Genomic DNA, 19,519 nt, shown 5'->3' on the forward strand with positions numbered 1-19,519 from the left:
TCAATAGCCTGCACAGTCCTTTGGTCAATAAATCCTCAACATGCCTAGTCTCTACTTCCACATGCCAGGGTTGCCAAAAAGCAAACGATACCACTAGGTGGGTAGCTAGTTTTTTGAACTGAAAATGGTGTTTAATTGGATAGCTGGAGCCGACCAGACATCGTAAGATGCCATACTCTTCTAGTAGAATACATGCTTTCGGTATCTGCCGCTTTCTACGAGATGCGCTTCTCTAACTGTGCCGTTTGGTTAGCTCTTTCCAAAAGTGTTCACTTAAGTAAACATACTCTCCAAGGGTTGTTCAGCTCGAAGCCCGGAGGCGCTTCGTGGTTTCCAATTTGTCCACGAAGGTCGCCCGTAAGTCTACGGTCTCGGTCCATCACTGAGGATCATTTCTATTAGTCCGAGGTCGAGTGATAGGTCGTTCGGGTTCTTTAGAGGTACATACTTTGCTAAAAGCATACTCTGATTAGTATAATGTGATCATAACAAGTCCAGGTAGAGAGTACTTACCCGATCCCACTGGTCCAAACCCCAGCGAGGCTTCTTTCCACCGTTCTGGATGCCCTTGATGACATGCAGTCCAGCACCGGTGACACCAAACATCTGTATAGACCTTAGTTCCTATCGTGACTGCGCAGACGTCATAGCTGGCGCAGGGCAGCTCTTACGGCAATCATGATTCCATAAGGAATCAATGTCTCGAAAGGAACAGGCATTATGGTGGGCGGCCGTTCGGCAAATTGCGGTCAATTAGGTATCTGTATATTTCGAAAAGATGCAAGGCTGACAAGAGCGACAGCTTGCGGTCGGGTTGTCGGCAGACGGGTCGGGTGGTGTCAAACTCCGGTATCCCAAGGTTGTCAATCAGTTTGACTGAAGCGATGCGCTGCTACTAGTCCCCAGTAGGTCGCGAATTCATCGAACTGGAGCTTTCTGCATCACGTGACATATACTCCTGATTGAGTCCTTTTGCGGCAGATATGATTGGATACAGAGCTACCCACCATCGTGCATTGTCCCAGGAGCTCACCATTCGCCACCGTGCGAAAACGGAGACTTGAGACGACTGTCTCCCTATGGGCTTCCGAGCGCAAAATATAGGTCCACTAAACGCATCTTTGCTCCGTTGCCTCGTGCCTGCCATATACGGTGTGTAAGATAGAAGAATACTGTACGCGCCATGGTCCAACATAGCCGTGGAAGCTACATCCCTTAGATTGCGCCAGTCCGAGAGCCTGCAGCGTGTCATTTCTTGCGCCTCGAACACGATTTTGAAGTTGCCGGTGGCTTTTCTCCGGCTTGGAGGGTTTCCTGATAACAAATCGACAACGCGATTTGCGCTATTTACCTGAATCATTCAACAACCACAAGAGACGGCGCATCATCGACGCGCAACGCCGCTCACGGTTAGACGCGCTGTCACCCTGTCCACTACAACTTCCGCTCAGAATAGGACGAACCATCACAATTCTTACGCGCCGTTCTCGTTAAGCTTCCAACCCTTCCGTGCTAGCTATGGGCTGTGGACCCCGAATTTTGTTCTTGAAGAACGGATTCTGAAACAGTAGCTCTGACTGTTCAACGATCATTGTAATATCTCGCGGGGGCAAAGCACCTTGGACAAGATGGCAAGCGCGCAACTCACCGAGGAAGAGCTGCAGCAGAGCGCGGTTTTATCTGACGAAGACCCTGAATTCGAGGACGCACCAGTTTTTCCCTCGGACCGATTACCACAAACCACCGAAAGCCCGTTGACGAACCCTAATACACACGATGACGAACTTTCGGATGCAGTCGGCGATGAAGACGAGGAGAGAGACGCAAGCACCGCTGAGGACGACATTGAGATGGGCGAGAAGCTCGACGATAATAGCGAGCTCTCTGAACAGGAATCGATGGACGATGAGGTAGATCATCAGTCTGACGATGATATAGAGCAGCGCATGGAACAAGACGAAAGAGATGATGCTTCAGGCGGCGCGCGAAGCCGTAGTAGTAGCTTGCTGGAAGCTATCGACGAGGACGAGGCAGAGGGCGTCGGCGCTGTCAAAATCAGACCAGGCGAAACCGACGAGGAGCCAGATGAGCAGGACAGTGATCATTCGGATTCTCACAGTGAATCTGGCATCGAATCTGAAGAGGACGCTGCCTGGGAGGAGGTCGCTGCAGCGGATGAAGATGACGAAGAGGAATCGGAGGACGCGGCACCTAACATGTGTATATTCTGCAAACAAGACGAAGAGCACGACCCTGCCGAAGACTTCGAAGATTACTTGACCTGTGTCAACTGCGGCGAAAACTGTAAGTGAATCTGCCCTAAAGCGAGGCGTTGACTAAAGGTACCTAGCACACCAGCATTGCGCCCGGGAAGCCGGCGCTCTTCAGGAACAAAGCAGTACGTTCTTCTCCACTGGTTATAGCTCTTACTGACGTGTGATCTTAGGTCTTTCTCAATGGAAGTGTCTCGATTGTGCATTGGGGGCAGATGCGCCGGTTGATGATGCGGAAGCCGATACTACTCAGAAGCAGCAATACGAGTACGCCGATGAGCATGACGATGATGAGAAACACGAAATCGATCTCGAGCTCTCACCGTCTTCCAGAAGATCAACGGCTTCCCAAGTTGCGCGAGACCTACTTCCACCTCAAAAAGGCACCATCAAACCCGACTCCCATTCAGTCTTCAACCATTTGCTTCTCGACGGTGATCCAATCGATGGATCCCGTGTGCTTCGCAAGCGCAAAACATCATCTGTCGAGGCGGATGACATTGTCATGTCGCTCCGAAAGCGCCGGCGCAACGCCTCCAAAGACCGGGAGTCATGTCACGGTGCAGGAGCGTCGCAAGATGGTCGAAATGGGACCAGAGACAAGGACTCACGACGCAAGTTGCGCCTTAACCCCACACGCAAATCCCAGTCGGTAACGGTCATCCGGCAAACTCGCTCAGTCGTCGTCAAGATGCGCGTCAAACCTTACGCGCTTCGTCGAGTCTTATCCCAAAAATCTGCGTCAAACCGAAGAAGAGTTGAGAGGGTAAGCACAACTGTGCCGCCTCATGATGGGCTGGCCGCCTCCATGACGGCCTCGTTCACTTCATCAGACTATGCACATCCTTTCTATTCTTTCTTCGACAAAGAGACCGATGAAGTCAAAACAAAACCTTACGGCGGCATCCTTAGCGAAGCTGAAGCCGACACATCAAGAACACTACCTACCAACGATGATCGTCGGCGGTTCGACGAAGCCAAGCAGAAAGCAGAGGAGGTTTGGCGGGCTCGTCTCCACAGCGTCCAGCACAATTTAGCGACGCCTGCGAAGAGGTCCAAAAAGAGTTCTGGCCCGGCGAGCCAGATCGAGTGCATCGACTTTGGCGGCTGGGAGATCGACACCTGGTATGCTGCTCCTTACCCCGAGGAGTACAGTCGGAACCGAACACTCTACATTTGCGAGTTCTGCTTGAAGTATATGAACTCAGACTATGTTGCCTGGCGGCATAAACTCAAGTGTCCAGCAAAACACCCGCCGGGCGACGAAATATATCGCCATGGATCCGTCTCTGTTTTTGAGGTGGACGGCCGAAAGAACCCGGTCTATTGCCAGAATCTTTGTCTACTTGCCAAGCTGTTCCTAGGATCCAAGACGCTCTACTACGACGTGGAGCCGTTTCTCTTCTATGTCCTGTGCGAATACGACGCACTTGGCTATCACTTCGTTGGTTACTTTTCAAAGGAAAAACGAGCCAGCAGTCAGAACAACGTCTCATGCATCCTGACATTGCCTATACACCAGCGAAAAGGTTACGGAAACCTGCTGATCGACTTCTCTTACCTGCTCACTCGCGTGGAACGCAAAACCGGATCGCCCGAAAAACCACTTTCAGACATGGGTCTCGTTTCCTACCGCAACTACTGGAGGCTGGTGCTGTGCCGGTACCTACTGGACCACGTCGAAGAAGATAAATCAGCCGCCCCAGGTCTGAGTATTCGGCAAATGTCGGACGATACGGGGCTCACTCCCGACGATGTCATCTCTGCCCTCGAAGGCCTCAGATGTCTCGTGCGTGATCCCCAAACGGAACTGTATGCCTTCCGCGTCGATCTAGCGTACTGTAACGAATACATCGCGAAGTGGGAGGCCAAGAACTACGTCAAGTTGTACCCAGATGCGCTCACCTGGACACCATACGTCATGGGACGAGGCAATGCCACAAACTTCGAGCTTGGTCCAGCCATCAGTGCGATAGCACCGCGAGAAGAAGACGACAGTCACAAACCAGCTCAAGAGACACTGCTGCCTTCCTTACAACAACAACCAGCGGTGAATGGCCTTCCAATCAAGGGCATCGTTGACAACTTTCACACACCTGTCGATGTCTTATCTGCTAGTGCAGATAGCGCCGGCAATGATACCAATGGCTCAAAGGTGGAGCCCGATATTTACGAATCAACGGAGTCACACCAGGATGGCTTGGTCAGCGGGGACGGGAGCCGTGAAACAGTCAACGAAGTCGGGTTTCAACCCAGTGAAGTGCCTCATTCGGCCACACCTGAAGAGGCAATGGGGCGTAATTGGTCCAGCATGTACAAGGACGTACCTCCGTCGAGGTTCGAAGTGTACCCGCCTCCTGGTGGCCGACGTTCCGACCGGCCGCGGCCAAGCGTCCCTCGGCCATCTGTGCCGCGAAGCACAAGCAACAACCCGCGACCGCGTCGATCCGGCGGTGGCAGTAGCGCCAGGCGACCTACTGCAAGTCGACCCAAGAGCAAAAGCTCGTCGTCCTCATCGCGGCGGAAAACGGGTGGAACAGGGCGCGGACCGGGCCGATGGCCCAAGGGTACTAAGAAAAGCGATTATGGCAATGCCGACAGTGGGCCTGGTCTTCCACCAGGTTGGGTCAAGGACAAGCAAAGACTTGCGAGTCTTGGGGCGTCCAAGGATCAAGAGGTTGAAGGACTCAAGCCTGAGAGTAAGGAGACGATTGATGTAGTTCGGGTGCAATTCGAGGATGGGGCGCAAGAGGCTACCGGCGAAAAGACAGCTGGGGGCAGCTACAGCAGCCACGGTGCAGCTGATGGCCATGCAGAGAGATGAGTGAATGCCAGACAGCCGATACCCCTTACTACTGTGGTCTCTGGTGGTATTTGAGACGATATTGTTATAGTGTATCTGATAATGCAAGAGCGGCATGTTATTCGAGCACCTGCTGTAGCTCTGGTGATCGAGGATGTGAAGTGACAGGCTATCAGATGCTAGCCTTCGTAGTGTAACCTTGACACGGCTATGCAGAGATGCAAGTGCTTGGCCCCGTTGGCCTGAGCAGCCTATTTGGACGCGGTAGGATTGGAACTGTAATTGTACGAAGCTTCAGACCAGCTATTGGGGCGCATGAGCTTTGACGGCGCTCCTAAGAATGTGAGCAGGCAGGGCCCCGACTTTTGGCATCCTGGTGTATTGAAGTATGGTTTTACCAATTACATATATTTATGTTTCCAAGCTAGGTACTGCCAAAGTAAGCTCCCGGGCACGGCTGTGATGACGCAGGCAGTCATATTTTTTATGTGTTGGTTAGCATGGCAAGGGGTATGGCCTCACATGCTTGGACAAATGTGTGACAGTTGTTTGAGGCGCACGGCATTGCAGGTCACTCGAAAGCATCAGTCATTGACCTTGCAGCTCACCATTCCTTCTCCGTTGCATGCTGGAAGGTACCTAGAATAGCTGGAGCGTGACCCGCCTGAGCAAGTAGGTAAGCGCGTTACGGCTGTTTGACGCATGCAAGAACCCTGTTCGATGAATGAAAAGACTGCTGGAGGGCCACAAATCTAGCTTGGTAGGTAGTTTACGACGATTCTTCTGTGCTCAATGCGAGGTAATTGACCAATCCACGGCTTGTCTCGTTCTGATCTCATAACCACCTACACGTCGCCATTCACTCAATAATAACCATAGGACCACCCAGTCTGTTCCGCCCAACCTTCTACACTATAGTATCGTCGGGGACTCAGGGTAGCCTTGGTTGATATCACCCTTCGCCTCTCACCTGACGTATGTACCTTAGCTCAGCAGAGGTGGTACATGTTATGCACCCCAAGCCACGGGTTGCTTGTAAGCTTTCTCATTCTCGTTCGCCACAGGCAGCTAAGAGGCCTGAAACCGAGGCTAGCAAGACGTGTGTATAGATACAGCATAGGCATATCTTGAACAGCAAGTATAGCAGCGTCATGTTATGCTTCTCATTTGCTCTTTCTTCTCATCGCCAGAATCTCATCTGTGACCACGACTGGGGGGGGGGGGGGGGGGGGCTCGATGCAGGACTAGACACAGAATTAAAAAGCCCCTAGGTGGCGAGCGTGAGGAGACGGTGTAATCAATGTTCATGTCTGTACGAATAGGTAGGTATGTACCGTTCGGCGAGGATGTCCCGGCATCAAGGTTTCCGTCAGCACCTTGCCCCTTCAGGTGTCACGGATGTACTGCCTCTGCAAGATGGCGCCCTGGGGTACTTGTGGTGTGACTGAGGGCGATTTCCTTCCACAGCCTACCTGTCTGTACCTACAGGCCGTTCGACGCCCGAGTCGCCCAGTCATCTCCGCTCGCCAAGTGGCATTACGCACGCACACGCACCCGTGGACCTCAAGAGGTGGGTGTGCGACACTTCAACACGGGCACGCAAGCGTCGCCGCCCAGTACCACAGCTAGTGCCCATGCCACTGCCAGTTGCCAATGCCTTGTTTCTACCAACATCCGATCACACCGACCTGGACAAACTTTACTCGTCTCCAAACACCATTTTCCGCATCTTAACTCTCAATCATCACACCGAGCCCATCGTCACTAAACAAAAGAGGAAGAAAAGAAAACGCTACTTGATAGTTCGCCTCCGCGACTTCGCGCAATAAGACCCGTTCAACCTTCATCTGGGCCACCCTTCCAAGTTGCTGGCGAAGTCGACCGTTACGACCCGTAACCCTCAGTGAACACCCCCCAAACGAGAACCGACCCTTGGCTTGCGACGCTCAGCGCTCAGCCGCCATTCGATTCGTGGGACCGTACTGTCGTCACAACCGCCCCTCCCACATCCAAACCTTCGCTTTTCCATCGTCGGCAGGTATTGTTGCTTGGCCGCGCATCAATCTCGCCGTCCATCAACACTGTCAACAGCGACCGAGTCTTTGTGCTTTTGCCCGTCGCATCATTATTCCACCTGCGTTGGGCCCAAGCGCTCTGCCGCCCAATCGCACCTGGTCACCTTACCTTACTCTTACGCCGTCGTCCAGTGCATCTGGCAGCCCACTTTCCCCGAACCACATCCAACCTCCTGCCAGACCGGGCATCGCATGTCAATCCCATCGCTCCTTATCTACAGACACCATTGCCCACTCAGCTTTCCCTTGACGACGATATACAACCGCCAAAATGTCCAAGGTCATGCGAAGCGTCAAGAACGTGACCAAGGGTTACTCCAGCGTCCAGGTCAAGGTCAGAGAAGGTGCGTCGCTCTGCTCGCTCCCTTCTCCCTCTCCTTCCCTATGCCGTTGCTAAACATGCATTTTCAGCCACCAGCAACGACCCATGGGGTCCGACCGGAACTCAGATGAGCGAAATCGCTCAACTCACGTACAATACGTAGGTGTTCCGTACCCACACGGGCCAGGCCGAATACTGAATATGATGCCAGATCCACCGAGTTCTATGAGATCATGGACATGCTCGACAAGCGATTGAACGACAAGGGAAAGAACTGGAGGCACGTCCTGAAAGCGTTGAAGGTCCTGGATTACTGCCTGCACGAGGGTTCCGAGCTCGTCGTTACATGGGCGAGGCAGAGCATTTACATCATCAAGACATTGCGCGAGTTTCAATACGTTGACGAAGACGGTAGAGACGTTGGCCAGAATGGTACGCGACATATAGACCTCTTATCACTACCTCCGAGTTTGCTTTGCTGACAACTGAATAGTGCGTGTCGCTGCCAAAGAACTTACAGCCCTCATCTTGGACGAGGAGAGGCTACGAGCCGAGAGAAGCGATCGCAAGTCATGGAAGTCTCGCGTCACCGGCCTCGAAGAGTTCGCACCTCAGCATACTAGCCCTACGCAGCCGCGCGTCCGACGCCGGATGAGTAACGAGGACGACACCGAGTATAGACTTGCCATCGAGGCCAGCAAGCACCAGGAGGAGGAGGATCGCCGGAAAAGAGCTAGCCGTGCTGCTCACGAAACCGAAGATGACGATCTCGCCAAGGCCATAAAGCTAAGCAAGGAGGAGGACGAGCGACGCCGACGTGAGATGGAAGATACCAATGCTTCACTACTCTTCGATGACACCCCCGTCCAGACGACGCAACCCCAATACACCGGCTTCAACCAAGGGTATCAGCAGGGAAGTGCCGTTGACTTCTTTGCGAACCCCATCGACCAAAACCAGCTTCAGCCGCAACCCACCGGTTACATGCCCAATGCCTACACGGGCTATCAGCAGCCCCAAGCGACCGGTTTCCCCAACGGCTACGGTGGTGGTGTGTATGGAATGCAGCAAAACATGACTGATCCCTACGGCCAGCAGCAGCAGGGCTTTCAACCGCAGCCAACGGGCTACAACCCTTATGCTCAAGCACAGGTTCAGAGTCCCGCCCCCCAAGAACCTGTTGCACAGCCTGGGAGCAACAACCCGTGGTCCACTGGCTCGATGAAGCCGGCCAACCCGATGAAGCCCATGCAGACGGGCTCAAACAATCCGTTTGCCTCGTCGTTCAGCCGGCCGCAGCCCCAGAGCCAGTCGTCCATGCCCGCTCTACCTGAGCAAAAGACCCTATCCACTTTTAGCCAGCCCAGCTATAGCCAGCCAAGTTTCAACCAACCGCAGACGAATTCCAACCAAGGCGTCAACACGTTCGGGGCCCCGCAGAAGGAGCTTACTGAGCATGAAGCGAAGCTCAATGCTCTGCTTGCCGGAGGAGACGGTATGGACACGTTCGGCAACACGGGCCAGACGCGTATCCCCGCGCAGCACACGGCCCCTGGGACGTTCGTTAACAGCGCGGGCAGCGGTGCGCAACGTCTTACGGCGGAGGCGACGGGGAGCAACCCATTCCTTCGATCACAGTATACAGGCATGCCCAACATCTCTTACGGCGGTACGCAAATGCCTGCCGCGACGGGTCCCGCTGGTATCAATGGAAGCAACAACCCATTCGCGGCAACGAGGCCACCGCAGCAGAATTCCCAGCCGCAAGACCTCATTCAATTTTAAGTTGTGTTTCGTGGATAAGAGCGAGTCGGTCCATGCCGGCTGCTAGCGATCGGCATTATCCACGTAGGTCGTAGTTGGCATGATTACTAAAGATACTTTCTTATTGTTAGAGAATTGGGGGGGAGGGGGGTTTATTTTGCAATGCGGATACATACCCGTCAGAGGACTCAACTTGTTCCTGTTCATAGTTGGCTGGCGGTTTGCTCCTCTTTTACATTTACACAGCTTGCGCATAGTGCTTTAACATGAGCTTGCTACCTATCTTTTGCGTGGCCCGTCATAAGGGTCCTCGAAGAGATGCTTGTGGCGAGGGAATTGGTGCATGTAAGGAACGGTCTCCCCGGCTTCGGCATGGACGAATCCTAGAGAACTAAACTGACGATATGCTCATTATATTATTTTGGTCCATCGTCGGAGTTTTCCATTAGGGTTGGAGATAAACTAATGGGGAAACACTCAGGGTACGGGAGGAGGTAGACATCATCGGTAGGTTGGAAAAACTGGTAGTCGAGTAGCTTCCGACCCAGCAATGTACCTATTCATTTCTCATGTCAGCCTACCAGGTAGGTTCCCCACATGAGCTTCTTCCCACTTACGTTCATAAGGTCACTCTTGAGGTCGCAACAATATGTACCCAAATGTGGTCTGGTGACCTGACGTGACCAAGCAGGGCGTTCCCTCCTAGGCAGCGAGTTCGTGATTGGGCAGGCGCAGAGGTACTATTACTAATTAACCTAGGCAGAAGCTACATCCTCCTTGCTCCTGCCTAGTATGCCGATCGAGCCCATTCATTGGTCATCAGCCTCGAGCTCTGTTATTTGGCCGAATCAGAGTCGGAACTGGTCCTCAGGCAGAAACCGCCGGAAGAGGCGCCTACCTAGGTATGCTACGGGAGTTACCGCCTTCTTACTTAAGCGTACCAGTACTATTCTTCGTGCGCCATAGAGACTACCTATCCGACCTCAGCGCAACCTACTTAAGGGTATTTGACTTCTTCGCATCGGAACGCGAAACAGACGTGTCAACCGCCATTGACATTTCCGTCGCAGCAGCAATCCTCAACGGGCCAGAGGAATTTGCATGTTAACTTTGCTCTCGTCTTCTAATCCTTTCTCCATCTGTTTTCATCCCCCTGCTTGGCCCCTTTCGCGCCCGTCATCAGAGCGCGCGTGCACCTTCCGCCAACCCCAGCCACTTTTTCTCCACGTATCTTTCCCTTCCTTGCGCGGCACCCATCGAAAAAAAAACCTCGACCACCGGCTATACTAAACGCACCTCCTACATCAAGTCACATCGCCATTCGTTCCAGCCGACGCGCTCATAGGCCATCAACCCCGTCGGCCCCTTCCGATCGGATTGCTCTGCATGTCTGTCTGTAATTGATTATCGGCGACATACACAGCGCCCACGAGTTGGCGGACCTTCGCGCCATCTATCCTTTACTCCCCTATCCTTGACCGCATCACGAACCGTCGCTGCTAGTCATTGCTCATCATGTCTGGCTTTGGCAGCACCGGCTTCGGCGGCTTCGGCTCGACCAACAACCAGCAGTCGACTGGTTTTGGAGGATTTGGGGCCAGTAATAACTCGGGCACCCCTAGTACCGGTAAGTCGAAATCTGCTTCGTCGCAACACACCTCACCATCCTGGTCCATCATCTCAGCTTCCCCGATGGCCTGCCAACTAACTTCCGTGTGCTTAAGGCTTCGGCTCTGGCAACACAACAAACAATGCATTTGGGTCCGCCAGTAACACCAGTACTGGTGGCGGCTTGTTTGGTGCCGGCGGCAACACAACCAGTGCATTTGGCGGCACGCCATCGGGTAGGTTGTTTACATCGTTGTTGGCAGTCTGGTTGAGTCTGGAGCTGGGTTTGAAAGATTGTTATGCTAACTCTTGCCTCCACAGGCGGCTTTGGATCCAACACCAGCACGGCTTTCGGGGCTGCGAAACCTGCCTTTGGTGCCACCCCGTCCACCGGAGGCGGCCTATTTGGTGCCCCGAACACTTCCAACAATACAGCTACGACGTCTACCTTTGGCGGCTTCGGTGCCAACACGACAGCAAACACCTCATCCCCGTTTGGAGGAGCCTCCTCTGGCGGAGGACTGTTTGGCGGTGCCAACAAACCCGCTTTTGGCTCTACCACCAACACCAGCACTCCTAGTACCACATCGTTATTTGGTGGTGGAAACACCTCTGGCGGCTTTGGCAGTACCACCACCGCCGCCGGTGGTGGCTTCGGTGCATCGATGAACCCCGGCATCGGTTCCAATGTTGGTGACCCGCCAGGTACCGCACTCACCCCTTTCCAAGCACACCAAGAGAAGGAAACTACGGGAGCAGGCAACCAGTCAAACTCTTTCCAAAACATTTTATTCCAGGAACCGTACAAGAAGTGGTCGTCCGAGGAACTGAGACTGGCTGACTACGCACAAGGACGCCGTCACGGCAATGCTAGTGGTACAGGTGCTTTCGGCGTTTCCAACTTCGGCAGTGGTGGGTTCGGCTCGACAACTAACCAGCCGTCCTCGGGCTTCGGAACGGGCGCATCTGCCGGAGGTGGCCTTTTTGGAGGTGGAAGCAACACCGCCAACACATCAACAACCAGCGGTTTCGGCGGTGGCTCTGCGGGAGGATTCGGTTCTGGCGGCGGTGGTCTCTTCGGAAACAATGCCGCTAAGCCGGCTACCGGAGGTCTTTTTGGCGGTGGCACTACAGCCACGTCGCAGCCCACCCAGTCCGGCGGGCTCTTCGGCGGCGGAGCAAGTACCGGAGGCTTCGGAACTACGGGCACGACCGGCGGATTTGGCTCCACAAACACCAACACAGGTGGTGGTCTTTTCGGCTCGAACACCAACAACACAACCCAGAACAAACCAGCAGGCTTCAGTTTTGGGAACACCGGAGGCGGCACTACCGGTGGTTTTGGAAGCACCACAAACAGTGGCTTCGGGGCGAATAGCAACACTACCAACAACACCGGCTCCACAGGTGGTCTGTTCGGTAACGCTGGCCAATCCGCGGGTGGTGGGCTTTTCGGGAATAACCAGTCGCAGCCCCAGCAGCAGAACACGGGCTCTGCATTCGGTGGAGGTGGAGGCTTCGGCGCACAACCTCAGCAGACGAGCGGCGGGCTTTTCGGAAACAACCAGCAAAAGCCGGCAGCGGGTGGCGGTCTTTTTGGAGGCGGCGGAGCGTCAAGCACTGGAGGAGGTCTGTTTGGAGGTGGAAGCACTACCTCAAACACGTTCGGTACTACCAACACAAATAACACCACTGGCGGTGGACTCTTTGGAGCAAAGCCAACAGCCACTGGCGGCGGTCTCTTCGGATCTAACACGACTGGCCAGAACACAAACAGTGGAGGTGGCCTGTTCGGCGGCAGCTTGGGCGCAAACAATCAGCAGCAGCAGCAGCAGCAGCAGCAAACCGGACAGTCATCGCTATTCGGCGGTGGGCAAAATCAGACGAAGCCAGGCGGGCTTTTTGGCTCAGCTCAGCCTGCGGGTGGTAGCTTGTTTGGAGGTCAGAACACGCAGCAGCAAGGCTCCTTGTTTGGAAACAACAACCAACAGCAGCAGCAGCAGCCCCAGAATTCATTCCTCGGAGGCTCGCTCCTGGGCAATTCCCAAGGTGTCAATGCTGGTCCACAGTCCCTCACGGCCAGTATCAACGATGTTTCTGCGTACGGCTCGCCCTCCTTGTTTTCCAACCTCGGAGGATCCGAGACGCCAAACCCAGGCCCACTTGCTACACCTCTTTCTAGCAAATCCAAGCCTAGACGCAGCTCCATTCTACCCATGTACAAGCTGAATCCTGCGTCAGCCGCTCGCTATGCGACGCCTCAGAAGAGGGGTTTCGGATTCTCTTACAGCACCTACGGTACTCCTGGTGCCAGCCCTTCAAGCGCAGCAAGTACTCCCGGCGGTACTAGCCGGAGTCTGCTCGGCTCCTCGTCCATGAACCGAAGCTTGAGCAAAAGTGTGTCAACCAGCAACCTGAGGAGAAGCTTTAATACCGAGGACAGCATTCTTGCCCCCGGTGCTTTCTCGGCCAGCTCTGGGCCTCGCTACTACGGTCAGAACGGCAGTGTGAAAAAACTGATCATCAACAAGGACATGCGGAGCGATCTATTCTCGACCCCTACGAAGGAGAAGCCCTCTTCCGACCATGTCAATAGCTCTCGTAAGTTGTCCAAGAGAGTCAGTTTTGACACGAGCACGATGGATGCCTCCGAAGGTAGCAACGAAAATGACACCACGTCTACCCCTCGAGGTGATGCGGTTACACAGAAGGCAGCGCCCGCTGGTGTCAGTGTCAATGGAACCACATCAGCAGCCGGAACACCCGAAGGCTTGGACCCAAGCAAGGGCAAGGAGCTTGCCATAGTCCATGAGGAGGATGCGTCCTCACAGCCTCCCGAAGACCATAAGGAAGGTTTCGATGCAGCCCCTGGCGCCTACTGGATGAGCCCCACCAAGGAGGTGCTTGCTTCCATGAATAGAGTGCAGCGCCAGCAAGTCACAGGCTTCACAGTGGGCAGGGACAACGTTGGCAGTGTGCAATTCAAAGTACCTGTTGACCTTACAAACATCGACCTGGACGAGATCTTTGGAGGCATTGTTATTTTGGAAACCCGCTCGGCGACTGTCTATCCTATCGCAGCCAAAAAGCCTCCTGTGGGTAAGGGCTTGAACGTTCCAGCTACCATTTCTTTGGAGCAGTCTTGGCCCCGTGGCAGAGACAAGCGGCCCAGCAACGATGCCAAACGATTCCACAAGCACGTAGAGCGCCTCAAGCGCATTGAGAACACAACGTTTGAGAGCTACGATACTGAAACTGGCATTTGGAAGTTCTCGGTTGAACATTTCACTACGTACGGATTGGATTACGACGAGGACGAGGATGAGGCTGAGCAACCTGCCAACGAGCCGTCCCGCGACGATGCATCTTTCAGCAATGTCTCCCAACAGGACTCGGACGATTCCGAGTCTAGCCCACAGGAAGATGACACATTCGATTTTCGCAGGAGCAAGCGTCGCGCCCTCCCTGGTGCGTTCGATTATCGGGACGAAGACTTTGACGAGGTTGAAGACACGCAACCACCTGCCCAGCGTCAGTCTTTTTTAGGGGATAGCTTCGCGGGTTCGACGTCCAATGCGCTAATTCTGTCGACGGAAGAGGAGGCAGACGACCAGGACATCGGATATGGCATGTCTGAGGATGAGGACACGGCGGGAACCCCCCTCAGACGCCATCTAGCCGCGGAGCAGAGAAGCGAATCGCCAGAGAGTGATGCTGCAGCCCCAGTAATCGAAACACCGGGTGGCATTCTCAGAGCTAGAATGCGGGCACTGAAGGGTTCGGCTACTCCAATAAAACTTCAGGTTGCAGGAGGGGACGAGTGGATGGATATGCTCCAACGCTCTGTTAGTCCTCAGAAGAGAGACAGAGCATTGCTGCGGAGTGTGAATGAGGCAGCATTGCGACCGACTGTTGAGGAAGTTGAGACAACAGAACAGAAAAGCCGAGTTGTGTCGGACGGGCGCGGGTTTGCTACAAGCATCGACCTGATGAACTCGCTATTTGAGAAGGCCAAGGCTCCCGCTCCGTCTGCGCCTGCGCCTTCGAGAGGATTCGTTCAGGTTGGTGAATACTTCATGGTCTAAGGATTGTCTGACCCCGTTTGCATTGCGTGGGTTGCATTCTGCATGGCCCTCCTGTATTTAAGCTGTGATCACTGTGACTAAGGCGAATATCAATCTAGTGGCCCTATGAACGACAAACTAAGTCCTTCGTTGACCAGTCCGACATGAGTGACGCCGACCGCTCCTTTTACAACTCAATGCGGCCCAGCTGGGGACCCGACGGAACTCTGATTTTTGCCTCCACGCGCTCATCTCTCGAGGGCGCTGGCAGACAAAACATGGCCGACAGCCTTATGATCACCAAGAATGTCATCCAAGCTCAGGGTCGCGAGATACAATCAGCCAAGTTTTCCAATGAGGTATGCGTCAATTCCGGGTGGAAAATACTAAGACATTACCTGACCTGCAAATAGTCGTCCGCGAAAACACTTGAGAACCAGATTCAAATGACTCGGGCTGAGCTCGCCGGGGGCATTCTGGAGCTGTCGTTACACCCCACGACGCTCAAGTCCCTTTTCCACGATCAGGACGCCAGCAATCCTACGAACATGCACGAGAAGCTCGTCTGGGAGCTTGCAAGTATTCTCTTTGACACAGTTGGAACCGTCGACAGAACCGCCGAAGCTCGGTCCCGAAGAAACAACCTGTCCCAGTTTTGGGCGGCGCTCGTCGACTCTGCATCGTCACGATCCATTGCCCTCGCCAGATCGGGCGAAGAAAAGGCGATTGCTGCCTTGTCTGGTCACCGTATTCAAGACGCTTGCAAATATCTTATCGACGGCAAAAACTTCCGCCTTGCTACCTTGGTATCTCTGATTGGGAGCAACGATGAGTCAAAGAAGGACATGCGCGAGCAGCTAAGCGAATGGCAAGATGCCAACTTCTTGTCCGAGTTTGCCGATCCTATCCGAGCAATATACGAACTTCTCAGTGGCAACTCTTGCGTTTGCGAGGGGAAGAAGGGTGTTCCTCTCGAAGACCGTATTGAGTCATTTGTCATCTCCAAGCGGTTTGGTCTGGACTGGAAACAGGCCTTCGGCCTTCGTCTCTGGTACTCCATCTCGCGCGAAGATGATATTTCTGCCGCTGTTCGTATATTCCAGGATGACGTTGCCCAAGGTAGAGAGCAGCGGCCACAAACATGGTTCGTCGAGCAAGGCATTCCGGCGCTTTGGCAGGATCAGGATCAGGATCAGCGCGAGGACCTCTTGTGGGGCCTTCTCAAACTTTACGCAGACGAGCAGGCCGATTTGGAGGCTGTGTTGCGTCCAGAAAATAGCCAGCTGTCGCCTTTCGACGTCCGTCTCAGCTGGCAACTCAGCCGCGCCCTGCTCTCTACCAATAAGGTATCTTATGGTCCTGACGCAACTGAAAAGGCTGATGCCTTGACTATCTCTTTCGCCGATCAGTTGATTAACGAAGGAAGCTGGCTCGAAGCTACCTTTGTCTTGTTGCACCTTAGCCAGCCCGAAATGAGGGCCAAGGATGTGCAGGACAATCTCTGCCGCCATGCCAGTCTTCTAGGGCCCGAAACCGGTATCAACTTTATGACTCTTACCCAAACCCTGAAGATCCCGGCGGCATGGATCTGGGAGGCTCAGGCTCTCTACATGAGGGCCGTGAAGAAGGATGCTTCCGCTGAGGTTCAGTGTCTGCTTCGGGCGGGGTCGTACGCAGAGGCCCACGACGTCTTCGTGCGGAAGGTGGCACCGTCTGCCGTTATCAGTCGCGACTACGACGAGCTGACAGCGATCCTATCTCGCTTCGAAGGCCACGACGACGACATCGCAGGTTGGACTCTTGGCGGTGAGATTTACAAGGCGTTCCTTGAACTGGTGAACCGCCGGAGGCAACGACAGCAAGCTCTTTCTCCCGTGCTCGAAAAGCTGGTTGCAGGTTTACCTGCCATGCGTGAAAACGCCGAGAGTGCCCACATCACGAGCTTGGCAGCTATCTCTGAAATGGGATCGACCGTGGCCAAAGTGATGGCAGAAGCGTCCAGGCAAGAGCAGGTATGTTGCGGCTCACGAATACTTCTATGTTCGATAGTATACTGACGTGTTTCTTTCGTAGGACGTTCCCCGGGTGTTGGGTCTTCCTCTCACAGAAGACGCTCACCTCAAGCATTCGCTGCACCTGGGCCTTTCCTACTACCGAGGACTGATGGCAGGAGGAAGATGAAGGGATTTTTTTCGAGACAGGGGGTATGGTGATCTGAGGCGGTGAAAGCAAAGAATACTTTCTGTAGCTGGGCATTTTGTTTTGCAAGCCCGCAAGGTAGAAAAGAAGGGGGGGGGGGGGGGGTTGTGAAGCAATAATGTATTATGTTGTAGGTGTAGCTGCATTCTGTAGTAATTAGAGTGCACGTGCGTTTTCGATCATAACATTGTCCACAAGACATGAGTTGATTCTCTAGTCCGACTTGCTGAGTGCTTTTTACGACATCGTTGATTGTCGTGAAGAGTACGGATACGGACACGGATACGGATATGCCGTATCAGAAATTGCCGGGGTCGTCCGAACATGTCCATGCTCTGTCCGGCGTCAAGGCATGGAAGGAAATGCATGGGTGGGGTCAGCCCTCTGGTTCCTACGGGGCCAGACAATTAATTGCGCCAGTGTCTGTAACTGCTGAACAGAAAACCCTTCAGCCAAGTTGTCGAAAGAAACCTTTCAGCTCAGCCTGTTTGCCTCCCGTATACCGAAGGCCTCGGGACCTAATGGCACAGCCCAAGAACTGGCCTGGTAGGCTGCCATACCTTTCAGCCCCGGTGCACTCTCGGCTCCTAACCGCGGCCCAACGGCAGGCAATTAGCCAGAAGCCGGCAGATGTACCCGACATACCGGCGCAGGCTACGGTGCTCCCGAGTCCGCTGGTCAAGATCACGCCCATCACGGACGACAGGCACCCGGCCAAGGGACAGAGCGGGCTCTTTGCAACGCGGCACCTCAAGCCGGGGACCTTTGTCTTGCCGTACCTGGGCACAGTACACCCGGAGATGCCGTCCGATTCGGATTACGACCTGTGGCTGGACCGGGAGGCTGAAGTCGCGGTGGACGCGGACAAGGGCGGCAATGAAGCGCGGTTCGTGAATGACTATCGGGGGATTGCGGACAGGCCTAACGCGGAGTTTCGCGAGGTTTGGTGTCAGAGGTTTCGGCAGCGGTGTATGGCTGTTTGGGTGCTGCCCGAAGGGAAGAGCGGGAGCGGGAAGGCGGGTATCAGCAAGGGGGAGGAGATTCTAGTCAGCTATGGCAAGGGGTTTTGGGGGACTCGGAAGCATGAGCAGGGTTGATGTCCGAAAATAATGATGGTTGTTGCTGCTAGACCAAGAGAGATGTCATACTTTAAAGCATCGTCTGAATACGGAACAGCGCTGGCAAGTCAATCGCATTTGTCAATAAAGTTCAGCTGATAGGTAGTTAAGCATATGTGACCAACGAATCGAACGACACTTGAGGCGGTACGGATAAGAAGGGACGAATGTTGTGTTGGTCGTCGGCGCCAAGCCACCTACCTACCTCTATGGCCTCCTTCATCATCTTCAGGTAGTGCGTCTTCTTGGCAGTCCATGGACGACGTCATTTGCATCATTTTATTGCAGAGTTTCGGAAACAAGCAGAGGAGGAACCGAGGCCCGACTAATCGTCGCTGGAAGGCGGGCCAAGAGCGAAGGCGCAGCGTCCACCTTGAAGGTGGTTGCAACGTCAAGCTCATAACACCACCTCTGACAAGCAGACAACGAGGAGAAGCAGTCGATCGAGGCTCAGGGGACGCGCGTCCTAGCCAAGTAGTACAGGCCATGAGTCGTCGTCATATTGCAGCCCCCGACTAGAGAGGTGGAGATGTGCGAAATGCCACACCGGATCTGGCTACAAAGAAGGACTCCCAAGGAGGCCAGCATATCCCGCACGACAGTAAGCATACACATGCCCTTCCTTGAGTGGACGCTTGTCTATCCTACGACCTAGATGGATGATGGAGCATCGCGAATGAATGTTTGGCTACGACTTGAGCCGTCGATCATATTCATGAATCAGGCTACTGTGTCTTCGGCCCCGCCCAGACCTCGAATAGGTAGGTACCTAAGGACTTGCAAGGTAGGCAGGCAGGTTGCTAGTACTATTGGGTGGTGGCAGACACTCTGCCACTCGCCCGGGCTCATAACAGCGCCAAGTCTTGCCAGAGGCGCGGTCAGTTAAGCGAGGTTGATGAGATCCGAGCATAACATACATTCCGTACCTGTACGTGATAAGCGAGCGAGATGAACCTGGACAAGGGGCGAGGAGAGACAGTCTGACCCGGACTTCGGGACAATTATTCTGGTTTAATGGCGAAGCACTGTAAACACGACGCCCGGCGTCCACACGGATTGTGCTGGTGGCGTTCGGCGCGTTCAAATTCTCTATATCACTCACCACCGGCACCGACGTTTTTGTGTCCGCAAAGGTCACAAGATTGTAGCCGCTCGTGTCTTGCTCCGTTTTGCTGTTTCAGTGCTTCTGCAATCTTCCACTCGGCGGGCAACCCCTAGTTCAATGAGTTCATCCCGACCTCGCCCCTCCCACCATCCCATCACCTTGATCCAAACTATCCTCCGTCTTTCGCC

General features: G+C 54.1%; 5 protein-coding genes across 5 annotated transcripts; 4 read left to right on the forward strand and 1 right to left on the reverse strand.

Moving 5' to 3' along the window:
• Positions 1–215: 215 nt before the first annotated feature.
• GLRG_10604 (uncharacterized protein) lies at positions 216–719 on the reverse strand (the record flags this gene model as incomplete). The annotated part of the gene is made up of 5 exons (XM_008101289.1): positions 216–236; positions 288–382; positions 449–452; positions 514–606; positions 672–719. The coding sequence occupies 5 exons, from the start codon at positions 717–719 to the stop codon at positions 216–218; spliced, it is 261 nt and encodes an 86-aa protein (XP_008099480.1).
• Positions 720–1,628: 909 nt separating this feature from the next.
• Positions 1,629–5,097, forward strand: GLRG_10605 (MOZ/SAS family protein; the record flags this gene model as incomplete). Its single annotated transcript, XM_008101290.1, has 3 exons — positions 1,629–2,304; positions 2,351–2,398; positions 2,447–5,097. The coding sequence occupies 3 exons, from the start codon at positions 1,629–1,631 to the stop codon at positions 5,095–5,097; spliced, it is 3,375 nt and encodes a 1,124-aa protein (XP_008099481.1).
• A 2,325-nt stretch (positions 5,098–7,422) lies between these two features.
• GLRG_10606 (ENTH domain-containing protein) lies at positions 7,423–9,258 on the forward strand (the record flags this gene model as incomplete). The annotated part of the gene is made up of 4 exons (XM_008101291.1): positions 7,423–7,495; positions 7,563–7,632; positions 7,685–7,905; positions 7,967–9,258. 4 exons carry the CDS (start codon positions 7,423–7,425, stop codon positions 9,256–9,258), a joined length of 1,656 nt encoding a protein of 551 aa, XP_008099482.1.
• Positions 9,259–10,752: 1,494 nt separating this feature from the next.
• Positions 10,753–17,090, forward strand: GLRG_10607 (nucleoporin autopeptidase; the record flags this gene model as incomplete). The annotated part of the gene is made up of 6 exons (XM_008101292.1): positions 10,753–10,864; positions 10,962–11,081; positions 11,167–14,906; positions 15,029–15,268; positions 15,323–16,921; positions 16,983–17,090. The coding sequence occupies 6 exons, from the start codon at positions 10,753–10,755 to the stop codon at positions 17,088–17,090; spliced, it is 5,919 nt and encodes a 1,972-aa protein (XP_008099483.1).
• A 539-nt stretch (positions 17,091–17,629) lies between these two features.
• On the forward strand, positions 17,630–18,205 carry GLRG_10608 (SET domain-containing protein; the record flags this gene model as incomplete). The annotated part of the gene is made up of 1 exon (XM_008101293.1): positions 17,630–18,205. One exon carries the CDS (start codon positions 17,630–17,632, stop codon positions 18,203–18,205), a length of 576 nt encoding a protein of 191 aa, XP_008099484.1.
• Between the last annotated feature and the right edge of the window lie 1,314 nt (positions 18,206–19,519).

This window comes from Colletotrichum graminicola (assembly GCF_000149035.1).
Source record: "Colletotrichum graminicola M1.001 genomic scaffold supercont1.63, whole genome shotgun sequence".
NCBI lineage: Eukaryota > Fungi > Ascomycota > Sordariomycetes > Glomerellales > Glomerellaceae > Colletotrichum > Colletotrichum graminicola.